Source organism: Hemicordylus capensis, chromosome 3 (assembly GCF_027244095.1).
Source record: "Hemicordylus capensis ecotype Gifberg chromosome 3, rHemCap1.1.pri, whole genome shotgun sequence".
Taxonomy (NCBI): Eukaryota; Metazoa; Chordata; class Lepidosauria; order Squamata; family Cordylidae; genus Hemicordylus; species Hemicordylus capensis.
This window is the reverse complement of record NC_069659.1, coordinates 260,432,732-260,447,030: the sequence shown is the minus strand read 5'-3', so window position 1 is coordinate 260,447,030 and position 14,299 is coordinate 260,432,732. Positions and strand designations below refer to the sequence as shown.

At 42.8% G+C, this 14,299-nt stretch overlaps 1 protein-coding gene across 7 annotated transcripts in view; it reads right to left on the bottom strand.

Moving 5' to 3' along the window:
• The window catches only part of CTBP2 (C-terminal binding protein 2), a 305,305-nt gene that overhangs the window by 25,877 nt on the left and 265,129 nt on the right, over positions 1 to 14,299 (bottom strand). For all 7 annotated transcript variants that reach the window (XM_053312945.1, XM_053312946.1, XM_053312944.1 and 4 more), the window contains one exon: positions 9,177 to 9,321. In XM_053312945.1, the coding sequence (XP_053168920.1) occupies positions 9,177 to 9,321 (145 nt within the window). The remainder of the gene's footprint in view (positions 1 to 9,176; positions 9,322 to 14,299) is intronic.

The window sequence follows — 14,299 nt, the reverse complement described above, 5'->3', positions numbered from 1 at the left end:
CCTCTGCACGAACTACATTTGTGTGGTCAGCACCACCATGCAAATGGCTGCTGCACATGTGCAGAGGCTAGAAGAGTGCCATTTTGGAGCCCAAAATGGCACTCGGAGCATTCTGACTCGGAATGGAATGCAAATACTGTTCCATGCATATCCCTAGGCAGGGCTGCCTTATGAGTCATGCTGCACAGTGGCTGCATAAATACTCCTTATTTATATTTTAATGTTTTCTCGTTAACAGCAACTTTCCCTCAAAGCAGCCTAGACAGGTATTTATATGAAAAGTGGCAGAAGTAACTCTCCAGTATTCATGCTACAGATTACCTGAACTGGATGCGGTATGGAGAATGATATGAAGCAGCCATGTAATATATACATATTAATAGCTATCAAAAGACTGTCATGGGGAATGTATCAAGAGGAGGAGAAAAAAAAGATGCCACTGTAATGCACATATTAAGTTCTACGTGTCTAAAAGGTAGGGATGTGCGAACCGGTTCGGATCCGAACCGGTTCCGGTTCAGAGGTTCGGATCGAACCGAACCACCCCTGGTTCGGTTCAAATCCGAACCGAACTGGGGGTGGTTCATTTCGAACCGGTTCGGACCGGTTCGGACTGGTTCGGAAAGCTGAAAATTGGTCAGATGGTAGCTGGCACCCAGGGGTACCTGTCACCCAAACCCCAAAGCAATCGGACACTCGTACGATTTTTTATGAATTTTTGAAAAATATTTTTATTTTTCTCTCATAGGATATAATGGGACCCGAACCAGGCCATTATTTCTTATTGTGGAGCACTCATGGGTGCCAACAACCATGCAAACCCTGAAGCCATCAGACACCCCTATGATTTTTTATGAATATTTGAAATATTTTTAATTATTTTTCTCATTGAGTATAATGGGACCCGAACCAGTCCATATCCCCTGTTGTGGAGGACCTAGGAGCACAAAAGCAGGGTGGGTGGTAGACAGGCATGGGTGCCTACCACCCAAAAAATCTCAAGGCAATTGGACACTCCTCTGATTATTGGTGAATTGTTAAGTGTTTTTGAATTCCTCATAGAGAATAATTAGGATTGCAGCAAATGTATAGCTTCACGTCGGGGGGAAAGGGGTGTCGTAGAGTGCAGTGTGGTGGGTGGTAGTTCCTAGGGTGGGCAAGGAAGCTATCAGAATTATTTGAAAGGAATTGGGCAAAGAGGTGATTTTTAAGTGATTTTTGAAGTTTACGCGTCTTTAAGGTTTTTCCTCATAATAAGTTATAATGGAGCTTTCAGCAGCCCTATAAGTGCACATGGGGGTGCTGGGGTGGCCCAGAGCAAGTGGTGGTGTAGTGCACATAGGGTGCCAACCACCCCCATGGGTTTCTAACCCATGGGGTACAGGGATCTCTGGTAGGGGCACCCCCATGGGTACAGGGTTCTCTTGTTTCTGAGGTATTGAGTGTGGATTCTATGATAGCAAATGAGATTTTCAATGAGACACCATCAATCCACTCTAATATGCTATCATAGAATCCACACTCCGCCTCCTGCTTCTTCTCTGTGTGTGTGCTTAGTAGGGGTGTGCAATTTGGGATTTCGGGTGATTTGGCTCGGACCCGAACCGAATCACCCCTGTTCTGTTTTGTGCCCGAATCTGGGTCACCCGAATCACCCTTGATTTGGTTCGGATTCGGATTTAATCCGAATCCGAATCGATTGGGGGGGTAAAAAGGGGCCCAGGGGCAAAATTTTGGGGTGGGGTGGTAGTGCCCAATGGGTAGAGTCTACCACCCCAATTTCAGGGGGATTGGGCAAAGGGCTGATTTTTGGTGAATTTTTAAAGTTTTAGTGACTTTGGGGCAGTTCGGGAGCATAGCATGGGATCTGGGCAAAAGGAGTGGGGTGGGGTGGTAGTGCCTAATGGGTGCAGGCTACCACCCCAATTTTAGGGGGATTGGGCAAAGGGCTGATTTTTGGTAAATTTCTGAAAATTTCATATCTTTGGGGCATATTGGGGCATATTGGGGCAGAAAGTAGGGCCTGGGGCAGAATAGTGGGGTGTGATGGTAGTGCCTAATGGGTGGAGGCTACCACCCCAATTTCAGGGGGTTTGGACAAAGGGGTGATTTTTTGAGAATTTATTTGTATGAGGTTTGTCTTCATAAGGTGAAGTGTGCTAAATTGATTACTTCCTCATATTATTCATAGTAAAGGAAAGTGTGAAAAAGTGAAAGTGGGGTCATGAGAGTTGTTTAATTGAAAAATATCTCATTTGCTATGATAGAATGAGAATTCACACCTTTTCTATTCACCATAATTCACCCCTCTGCCCAATCACTCTTAAATTGGGGATGGGTGGTAGCCTCCACCCATTAGGCACTATCTACCAGCCCACCCCACTCCTTTGGGGCAGATCCACTTTCTGCCCCCAATCTGCCCCAAAGACACCCAAACTTCAAAAATTCTCAAAAAATCAGCCCTCTGCCCAATCCCCCTGAAATTGGGGTGGTAGCCTCCACCCATTAGGCACTACCACCCCACCCCACTATTTTGGGGCAGATCCACTTTCTGCCCCCAAACTGCCCCAAAGTCACTAAAACTTCAAAAATTCTCAAAAAATCACCCCTTTGTCCAAACCCCCTGAAATTGGGGTGGTAGCCTCCACCCATTAGGCACTACCATCACACCCCACTATTCTGCCCCAGGCCCCACTTTCTGCCCCAATATGCCCCAATATGCCCCAAAGATATGAAATTTTCAGAAATTTACCAAAAATCAGCCCTTTGCCCAATCCCCCTGAAATTGGGGTGGTAGCCTGCACCCATTAGGCACTACCACCCCACCCCACTCCTTTTGCCCAGATCCCATGCTATGCCCCCGAACTGCCCCAAAGTCACTAAAACTTTAAAAAATCGCCAAAAATCAGAGGAAGGTCCAATCGACTTGAAATTTGGGTGGCAGGTAGAACACAAGGTCCCCTTTCAAACCAGCTATTTTTTGAGATCTGAACCGGTTCGGTTCGGATCCGAACCGGTTCGGATCCGAACCAAACCGGGGGGTGGTTCGGCAAAACCAAAACCGAACCACCCTGGTCTGGTTCGGACCCGGTTCGGACCCGAACCGAACCGGGAGAACCGGTTTTATGCACATCCCTACTAAAAGGTCCAGAGTCCTCTGATGCCAACAGGCTTTTAAAAAACCCTGTTCTCAGTGGATTTTCTGGTTTTAATGTTATAGAGTTATAGGTCATATAGAAGAAGGGGCTGTAAAGCATCAGTGGTAGAACATCAACTTTGCATGCAGATGGCTGAGTTCAATCTCTGGCATCTCCAGGTAGGGCTGAGACTCCTGCCTAAAACCTTGGAGGGCCGTTGCTAGACAACAGATGGACCAATGATCTGATTTGGTATAAGGCAGCTTCCTACAATGGAGTGGAGAGCTGGTCTAGTGGTAGTGAGCATGAACTGTCCCCTTTGCTAAGCAGGATTTGCATTTAGATGGGTATTACATGTGAGTACTGTCAGCAGTAAGTCTTAGGGGATGGGGCTCATGTTCAGTGGCAGAACATCTGTTTGTATGCAGAAGGTCCCAGATTCAATCCCTGGCATTTCCAGGTAGGGCTGGGAAAGGCTCCTGCCTGAAACCTTAGAGAACCACTGCCAGTCAGGGTAGATAGTATGAACCAGATGGACCAATGGTTTGACTCAGTATAAGGCAGCGTCCGATGATCCAGACCAATGGTCCATCTAGAGCAGGGATTCTCAATGTTGGGTCCTCAGATGTTATTGGACTTCAACTCCCATAATCCCTAACCAAAGGCCCCTGGAGCTGGGATTATGGGAGCTGAAGTCCAATAACATCTGGGGACCCAACATTCAGAATCCCTGATCTAGATCACGTAAGCTAGTTCTGACAGGTAATACTCTTCCAGGTCTTTAACTGAGAACACAACAGTAGCTCTATCAAGGAGTACAGATCTTCTCAGTACATACGTTAGCATAAGCTTACATTTGAGTAAGTGTAATTAATGTACCTAAAATTACATCTTATATTTATATTTAGGGGTTGTGTATTCGCAGGGGTTCAGATTTCCCTCCTAACATTTGTGGCGTTTCCCCTTATCTTATTAAACTCTCCCCAAAACAAAATTTTCTCAGCTCCAAAAGTACTGTCTACTTTGCACCCCTGTGTACTGGGGAAGTACATGATTAAGCAACCCTTGATTATTTTTTTAAAATGCACTGAAAGCTGCTAAGTCTACAAATCTGACAGCAAAGTCAGGCTGTAAGTAAAATAAAGAGTACCCAGGCAAGTTAGAACATTTTGTATGTAAATTATTCGGCAAAGTGTCTTGTTCAGAATGACTGCTGCAAAGGATGTGTGTTCCTTTAGTTTTATTAAGATTTACAATGGAATACTCTGAAGCAATTAATCACTTTAATGCCACCCTATCGACAAACAAATACAGCTGGCACCCCATAAAGATCAATTTTATTTTATATGCTAATGCAGTAGTACTCATTAGCGGTAAAACAATTAACAGTGTTGCTTGTGAACATCTCACTAGCATTTTAGTAGCACACAGAAATGGCCAATATGTTATAATTCTTAATTCTAGTTAAGGATAACATAATTAGTTGTCTGTGTTTGATGTGTCAGGCATCAAGAGACTTCACTGAGAAGGGATCTAAAACCAGGGGTACTAATGTCTATATGTCATACCATTAAAAAGGCCTTGTAAAGAGGTTCCTTCTCCCACTGCCGGCCCAAAAGAACTGCCAACTGCTGATCTGACCATTAGTTCCCTCATGGGCTAAATGTTACTATAAGGGTTTGGTCTTAGAACACATCTTGTACATCAAAACCATCTTATAAGAAACTAAAGCTCAGTTATCATGGTGGTGCTTAAGGACTGCTTCCCATGAAATGGTCCCTGTGAAAAAGGTACTTGGAGCAGCCTGCATGAAGAATGCTCTAAGTGGCACACCATTTATGTTTAAATAAATGGTGTGCTGTAAACTGGCCTGTACCAAATGGGTGGTTTCCATGCAGCCATCAAACCTTCCTGCTGGCAGCTTGTAGTGGTACATGCAGACAAGCCATGTAGTGGAGGCCAATCCACATAGCAGGATGGCATACAGCAAGAACTGAATGTGTGGATTAGCCAGCATGCTGAGGGAGTTTCAGGGAGACTGTAACATGACACGTGGCCCTTAAGGAGGCTCCCGCAATAACCCAAAGAGAAGCTATAAAGGGCAAGGTGGGGGAAGGGGGAAATGCCATAAGGAATTAGGTTAAGAGATGGAATGCTATCCAAACTTTACAAGTATGAGTAGCAGACCAGCTGCTCTTTTCATGGAATAAATAATGTATGTTTGTATGTATGCTCATTGGTGTGTTGCATATTAAGAGATGCAAGTCAGTTGTAAAAGGATGCTTTACAACTGACAATAAAGTCAAGATTGGAAGAGAGTGTCTGGAGCTCACAACCAAGTACTGTCCTACCTACCTTCTTTCTTATAGTGGATATACATAACAGAACGTGGACAGGGTATACACACTTTTGAACAGAACAGGAACAAGGTATTCATTTAACCCTATGAAATTAAGATTATCTCCAAGAGCTAAGATGCACATTACATTAATGTTTGGCCTGCGCTTGCCTCTGTTGCTGTCATATTATTATGTCTTGTTTACACAGTCAGGCAAGTTTTATTGACTGGTTTATTTTATCCAGACATTGAGTCCTTCCCAAGGACCTGGGATGGCTGAATTTTGTTATCAATATTGTTCTTGTTGTTGTTATAGATATCATCGCAGAATATAGGCTGTTCCCAGTAAAGCTGCTTTTTGTAATTGGCTGATGGTGATTTCTGTGGCCCCTATGCTGTTGAGGTGCTCTTCAAGATCTTTTTGAATTGCACCTGGGGCACCAATTACTACTGGGATTATTTTGGTCTTCTGCCACAGCCTTTCAATTTCAATTTGTAGATCTTTGTATTTTGTGATTTTTTCTATTTCTTTTTCTTCTATGCTGCTATCCCCTGGTATTGCTATGTTGATTATTTTAACTTGTTTTTCTTTCTTCTCAACTACAGTTATATCTGGTGTATTGTGTGGCAGATGTTTGTCTGTTTGTAGTCGGAAGTCCCATAATATTTTTACATCTTCATTTTCTACCACTTTTTCAATTTCATGGCTACAAGTAGCTTGTATTTTTTGCAGATGTTCCAGTGTATCATCCCTGCTACCTTGTCATGCCTTTGTTTGTAGTCAGTATGTGTGATCTTTTTACAACAGCTGATTAGGTGGTCCACAGTTTCATCTGCTTCTTTACAAAGGCGGCACTTGCTGTTTGTTGTTGATTTTTCTACTTCTGCTCTTACTGCATTTGTTCTTAGTGCCTGTTCTTGTGCAGCCTATATTAGACCCTTTGTTTCTTTCTTCAAGTTGCTATTCTTAAGCCACTGCCAGGTCTTGGTGTAAAATCATTTTGTCAATCAGCAGCTGGTCTTTTGTGCCTCTGGTGTTCGGGCAATTTCCTTTCTGTTCAACTGGAAGCTGCTTATTAACAACTGGTATCCGCAAAAACATTCAGATATTTATTAAAAAGCAATGAGCATGTGGAGTACACAGTTAACAATCAATGATGAGACACTTGGACAGGTTAGCAATAAGTGTTGCATTACTTCATCTGCTATTATTGCAGTTAATAATTTGAACATGGTTGGCAGGCAGGTTATCGGTCTATAATTACTTGGAACTGTACCTTTTGCTGGGTCTTTCATGATGAGATGAGTTTTCCCAGTTGTTAGCCATTGTTCAATATCACCTCCTTGCAAAATGTGATTGAACTGTTTTGATAGTTGTTTATGGAGGCTTGTTAAGTGTTTAAGCCAAAAGACATGCAGCTCATCGTTGTCTGGTGCAGTCCAATTTTTAATTTTCTTTGCTCTTTCACTTATTAATTCTGGTATTATTATTAGATCTTGCATTTGTTGGTTACATTTTTCAACCTCTTTTACCCAGCCTGCTTTTTTATTATAATCTATTGGATTGTCTCATAATTTCCCCCAGAATTGCACTGTTTCTTCTTTATTTGGTATTTGTACGTTTCTTGCAGTTTCTCCTTCTATGCTTTGGTAGAAACGTCTCTGATTCGACTGGAATTGGAGATTATGCCTGTGTTGTGTAATTCTGGCTTTATACCTGCTAATCTTCTTTGACACTGCTGTTATTTGCTGCTTTATTATTTCCAGGACTTCTCTAATTTTCCTTGAATCTAGATGGTATTTTTATACCAGATACTGTTTGGTGTTTTCATTCTTCAGCTTCTTGTCTTTCATATCTTTCAGTTTACTAGCATCTGATCTAAGCCTGGCGATTTTATTTTCTAATCTAATCTTCCATTTAGGTGATGTACTACTTTCTTTTTTTACAGGTCTACTGATCTTATATCCGAGCTCTTGTGTTGTTATTGTTGCTGCACTGTACATTAGTTGGTTTGTTTCTTGCAAATTATTGGTAGTTATTTCTGCAAGTGCAGCATTTACATCTTTTAATGCCTGAGCAAGTTGTTTTTTGGCATATTATTATTATTATTATTTTATTTGATTTCTATACCGCCCTTCCAAACATGGCTCAGGGCAGTTTACACAGAGAAATAATACATAAATAAGATGGATCCCTGTCCCCAAAGGGCTCACATTCTAAAAAGAAACACAAGATAGACACCAGCAACAGTCACTGGAAGTACTGTGCTGGGGGTGAATAGGGCCAGTTACTCTCCCCCTGCTAAATAAAACCACCACGTTAAAAGGTGCCTCTTTGCCTTTTAAACAATCAAGCATTGTATATGTGTGTAGGGGGGTTAATCTGGAGATTGAGTTCACCTGGATTCCATCCCAGAGGAGACTACAGGAAGAGAACCTGGCCTGGATTCCCGATCCCGATGACAGCTCTCCAGATCCTTTGCAGCTGGACCACCAAAGCCAATCATCTCCTCAGAGAAGCCCTAGCAAATTGGGAACCCAGTGCCCACTGCAAGGTTCCTGTTTCTTCCTTGAAATCCATAAGAACACAAGAACAGCCCTGCTGGATCAGGCACAAGGCCCATCTAGTCCAGCATCCTGTTTCACACAGTGGCCCACCAGATGCCTCTGGGGAGCCCACAGGCAAGAGGTATGTGCATGCCCTCTCTCTTGCTGTTGCTCCCCTGCAACTGGTATTGAGAGGCAATCCGCTCCATCACCTCCTTTCAAAAGCAAGGGTGATGCCACACTATTGAGCTCCAGGTCTGAAAGCAAAGTGTGCAGCTGACTGATCAGGGCCTGCATCCTACTTGCGGGGGGTGGCGGGGAGCTCCTTCAGAGCAGGGATGGCTGAAGGATCCAGGAAGGTGCTTTTCAGTTGGCGGCAGCCTTTTGCCAGTTCAATAGCTCCCTTTGAGAGCTCATGCCTCCTGACCTGGGTTCAGACGTGGAGAAGGTTTTAATCCTTTCACTCTATTAATTTGAACAAGAGCCCTCTGCGGATGTGATTTCCTCTGAGAGAGAAGTTCCTACAGACCGGTGCGCACAATTGCTAATTTTTAAGATCAACAAACCTTTTAAAGCATGCAAGGGCAAAACTAGGCATTTAACCTAATATGTAGTTTATAAATCCATTTATAACTTAATTCGCAAAAACGGGGCAGTGTGTTTGTGCTCTAACCATTTTGCAGATTTTTCCTGAGGCACTGGGCGAAAAGAGACATGAGGCACAATCCACAAAACATTTGATCTAGTCAGTGTGGCTCATAGATAGCAATGGGGTAGTTACTGAATGTATGACACTTGGCATTCTGCATTGGAGTTCCCACATGGATTGGGCCTATTTCCTGGCCACTATCCTTTGTTAAAATTGTGGATGGAAGAACAACAGGGAGCTTTTATTAATAATGTTAATTTTAATATAATAATGCACTGAAAATTGACCTCGGCCCTTGCACACCAAGTAATGGTTGGTTCTGGCTCACTAGAGAATTTGCGTTGTGTACCTCTGGTATATAGAAACTGAATCAAAGTTGCCCCCGTCATTTGAAAAGCCAGGCTGTAAACATGAATCTGAGAGAATCAGAAGCCATTTATTCTGCTTTAAGTGAAGCCATCATTTTAATTTTTTTTTTAAAGGCTGCACTGGAATCTAAACATACCAAGCTCTCCTGCAGCTTTGATGTCTATGTTGTCATAGCCGCTGCCTATCCGAACAATGACTCGTAAGGCCTTGAACTTCTCTAGGTCTTCCCGGGTGAGAGTGATAGTGTGGTACATCATTGCTCCGACAGCTTCATTTAAAACCTAAAATACATGCACAAAAAGAAGGAAATAATGGACATTAGCAAAGCAGATGGATGTGTTCCAGCAACAGCTGCCTAAGTCCGTTGATGAGTCATATTTAAGTATCTAGTGAGGCACATGGTCCAATCTGTTAGAGAGCTTGGAGACTCTCAAGAAATAGTGAGAATCCTGAAGAGGTCCAGGATATATGTAGACAACTCTGAGTGAAAATTTGCATGGACTTTGTTCTCTTTTGTTTCTATCAGAAATACAAATAAATCAATATATTGTCCCCACATCCCCTCTGCCATTGGACATGTTCAGTTCTATTAATATTCTTCATTAGACCTTGAATTACCTGAGTGTGCTATATTCACCTGTGCAGACCATGCTAATGCCATTATTTGAATAATGCTCTCAAATACCTGAACCTTTGCAGATCTTTTGTCAAATACTCTCCAATCTCTGGTTATGGAGATAATAGTTTTTCTCTTTCCACAACCGTAACTTGAATGATCAAAAGACAGGAGTGTCTTCCCCAGAGCCATGTAGCAAAAAGATACTCCAGCTAAGCCTATTTCAAGCAACCACTGCTTCCTATACTCTCTTTCTGCAGGGAGATTGTGCTAGACTTGTTATATTATCCTGCTGGATACCCCAAATCCACAAATATTTATAACTTTAAGAACTGGAGTTTAATAATGTGTCACAGTAGAATTAAAAGGAGATTCTGCTAGGAAAGGAGCGTATTTCTTGAGCATGAATATGGCGACAGACATAAAAGGTGACAGACAGAGGAGAAATCATTCCAGAAAGAAAACTGGAACAAGGGATGCTTCTCAGCTTGAATACTCACTTGGGAAAATATTCAACTAGTTGTGTAGCCCACGTCTCTGTCATATTTATCAAAGATACTTGCCATGGATATAACAGAATACCTGAGCTAGACTACTGTTGTGGAGCTATCTTGAATGCTCAAGTTTCTTTTGTGTCTCCTGTTTAACTCCCTGTCACTTTATATTAATTACAGTCCTATATATTCCAGTGCTTTATCATAAATTGAATGCTATGAACTGACCACCAGACCATTTAGACCATTGTTTTACATTCAAATTACAATCTAAACCATTTTCTTTCCATCAGGTTGTGAGGATGGTCAGTTCTGAGCTGGGCACCTTATATGCTGACCTATACTCATCACTGAGCTTTAGTTTGCTTCCTTACTGTCTACTGGATGAAGTACTCTAATGTTGACTTAAAGTGATGAGAAATGTGAAATGAGAAGAGAGACAAGGAGGACGTGTATCTATCTATTATAACCTAATTCTAAATGTTGACTGATGAGAGAAATCTGAAGTTTCCTGACAATGGGTAAGCGAGGAGGAGGAGGAGGAGGAGATAAAACAACAGCCTCTGACATCTAATTGGCCTCATGTGACAGGGTACTACAGATCAGAAGGCCCTACATGCACCAATGAGATTTACACAGATTTATACTGCCTTCCAGAGAGTCACTAAGAGTAAAGTTACATTCATCCTCATTATTCCATACCAAGTGTAAACATAGTAGAAAATGTTTCAAGTAGGAACGACTAGGATGAAATTCTTTGGAAACAGCTTTACATTTGAGTTGGCCAGGCTATTTACTACTGATTATTTTAAACTAGTGTTGAAGTCTTCCCTACAGAAGGATAATTCCTTAAGTCATGAGCATCCTGAGGACAGACTGAGCTATGAATGACAGTAAGCCTTCTGAGGATTTGCCTGCCACCTCCACCCAGTCATTTCTGATCTTGTCATTCTTCCTCCCCCATTTTTTTTTTAAACAAGACTTGGATTTCAGCCTTCTGGTCACCCCAAAGGATCTGTTTCTAGACAACATTCAGCTGAATAACTTCACAGCTCGAACTTCTCAGTTCAAAGGTATTGGTTGGTAAATGCATTCTATGCCAAAATCTACCCCCTTCCCCCCAAAAATGTTTATTATACTTCTACTATACATATTTTCAAAGAATCTGGAATTATTCTGACAAAGAATGGGGGCACACAGAAAAGAAAGGGATGAAAACTAGGAGTTACAAATAAGGAAAGATTGAGTAGGTGGATGGACAGAGAGCAGGAGTCTTGAGGGATGATGTGAAAGAGTGAGCCAAAAAATCTGAGTTACTCTCGGAATCAGAGCTTTATAATCTTCTCCAGACACTGGCTGATACTTAGACTAACAAATCACCAGTACTTTGTGAAAAGCGCTGGTGCTATGCAGGCACCTCTGCTGCTTTCCAGAGTATACATCACGTGCATTTGTTAGGGGGCAATTTTGGTTGCTCTCCTCTCTCCTCAGAAGCACTCAATTTGAGCTAGAAGTAGGTCCATGGAGGTTGTGTAGCCCTTGTGGACCTACTTCTGGGTTGCATGGAGAACTTCCAGGGAAGGGAGAGCAGCGAAAATTGTCTCCTGTGCAAACAGTGGAGCTGTGTTACTCTGCAGCACAGCAGCACCAGTGCTTCTCATGGAGCATGATGCTTCATTAGTGTGGATGTTCTCAACTGTGCAATGTGAGTAGTTTTGAATGGCCCGTGCCACTGTGGGCCAGAAGTGTTGTGGAATACAATGCCAGAAGTGTTGTGGAACAGGGCTGGTGTGTTAGTACTTAAAAATGTGTAATCACATTTCTGCAATCAGAAGTAATGGCATTGTGGAAATGTGATTGCACAATTTTAAGTAGTAGCCCACCAGCCCTGTTCTGCAATGTCAGAGGTGTAGGTTTTAGAAGGTCGCAACAATGTGGGCAGAACTGCCCACATTTACACTGCACAGAATGTCAGTCATTGACTACAGAATACATATTATTTTTGCGCTTTGCTCAGCAATTAGATCCAGAAGCACTCATCCAATTCTAACAGCGTGAAAGCTGAGGTTCTGAGATTTGGACGTCCATTTCTACAGATATCAGATCAGGCTTGTCTGCTCAGTAAAACTGCCAATACATGGAACAGACAGGCTTCATATCTTGTCTTATGAACTACAGGGAGTAACTTCCAAAATGTATGACAGAAGACTCCTCCAGCTTGTTTGCACCACTTTATTTAAATTTTAAGGATTCCTCTAAGTATTTCCAAATGGTGTGTGTTCTATTTATATTTAAAACCTTACAGAAGTATTTTTATAGAAAATATTCAACATGACAATGCAATGATCTTAAGACCAATGTAGATGTCCCATGTGAACGTGTGTAACATTCTCCCTGATGGGTTTTCCCCACCCCCCTTCCTTCCTTTTACTTCCTTTCTTTTTGTAAAGGAAAAGCAAACATGCATATGGCTCTGGAGGGGGCAGGGGGAATAGCAGCAGGGGATCTATTTGGATTGGAAAAAGTAAGTGGGGAAATGGTTAAGTGCCTCCCCACCGCTCCTGTTCCTCTGCTCCTGAGTGTTCCCTCCCAAAGCTGCTTTTGGTTATAAAAGGGCGGGGGGCGGGGAGGAAGGATGTTAAATGTGTCTGCTTGTAACATCTAGCTTGACCTGTAGACTGCTGCATCAAGCTCCATATTTTGGCATGTTGTAACGCCTCATTTCAATTATTTTTGCAACTTTTCAATCTACCCGATAGGGTCCTCTAGTTGAGCCAAGTTCAAAAAGTTCCCGGAAGACAGTTATCTAATGTCTAATGTTTAAATTAAATCCAAGTACATTTGATCTGCTTTTATACATTAATTCATTTGCTTTCGCCTATTGATTTTGAATCGTTTAAAAAATCAATCAGGCCAGACCAGCTAAATGTGTTCTTCATGAACACATGCTGTTTGTCACTGGCAGCTGTTCATGACTGCACTGCATGCAAGGAGCACTCCACCTGCACCAGGAAGACTGTTTGCATTAACCGTCTCCCTTTTACCTACCCATTTAAAATCCTATCTAACAAGATGTGTCAATTTTTGAACCCCGGAGTCCAATTATGCCTGTTTAACCAAAAAACACAATCATCAAAGACAGCTGTTATCAAGGAAACTACCCATGCTCAGGAATCCAAACATTAGGCACATATGTCAATGGCTAAGAGAATCAAAGGAACAACAGGTTACTCACCTGTAACTTTGGTTCTTCTAGTGGTCATCTGTACTTTTACACTAATGGGCTATGCCCCCGCGCAGAGACCTCTTCGGAATCTAACAAGCTCAATTCTCCTGATCTGGGCGGGAACCCCGCCCCCAGCTGCTATAGGCGGCTATGCCACTCCTCATCCCCAGCTTCAGTGAACCCCACGGGGAAGATGGGAGGAAGTGTAAAAGTACTGTACCACTGATAGGTCCCAGGCTGGTGACATGACAGGATCGTCTGGAAACATATGTGTCAAACCTTTCAGAAAACCTTTCACCACTGGATTTTTAAACCATGAAGCCCAGTCAGCGGGGGAACGCGCCACAATGGCAGCCAAATACACCTTAAGGGATGAGAGTTTAAACCAGACTCCTTAAGGGGCAACAGATAATTACATAGATCTTGTACAGATGGATTAGATGCATCAAACCCATGCAGGGAAGCAAATGAACAGAAACGAGTGCGATTGTGATTGTGATTGTAGGATTTCTGTGTGGACTGCTTCGTGGCAGCAACCAAAACTTCCCAAAGTCTCGGGGAGTTGGCAGGACCTTCCATGCTGTCAGATGGAGGGACCAAACATCTAGGAGTAGCACCCGTCCCTTTTCCTGCAACAGCAGGTCCTGAAGGGTATGCAGGCATTCCCAATCCACCACCAAGCACCTCAGGGCCGAAAACAAAGGCCTCTTAGGCCACCACAGGGCTATCAGGATTGCCCTGGCCTGATCCACCCTCAGTTTGCGCAGGACCCTTGGAATGAGGAGAAATGGGGGAAACATACAACGGAGGGCCCGTCCAAGACAGGACGAAGGCATAGCCTAGAGAACCCTTGCCCTCCCCTCCCCTGGAGCAATAGAGGGTGCATTGTGCATTGTCCTGGGAAGCAAAAAGGTCTAGAAAGA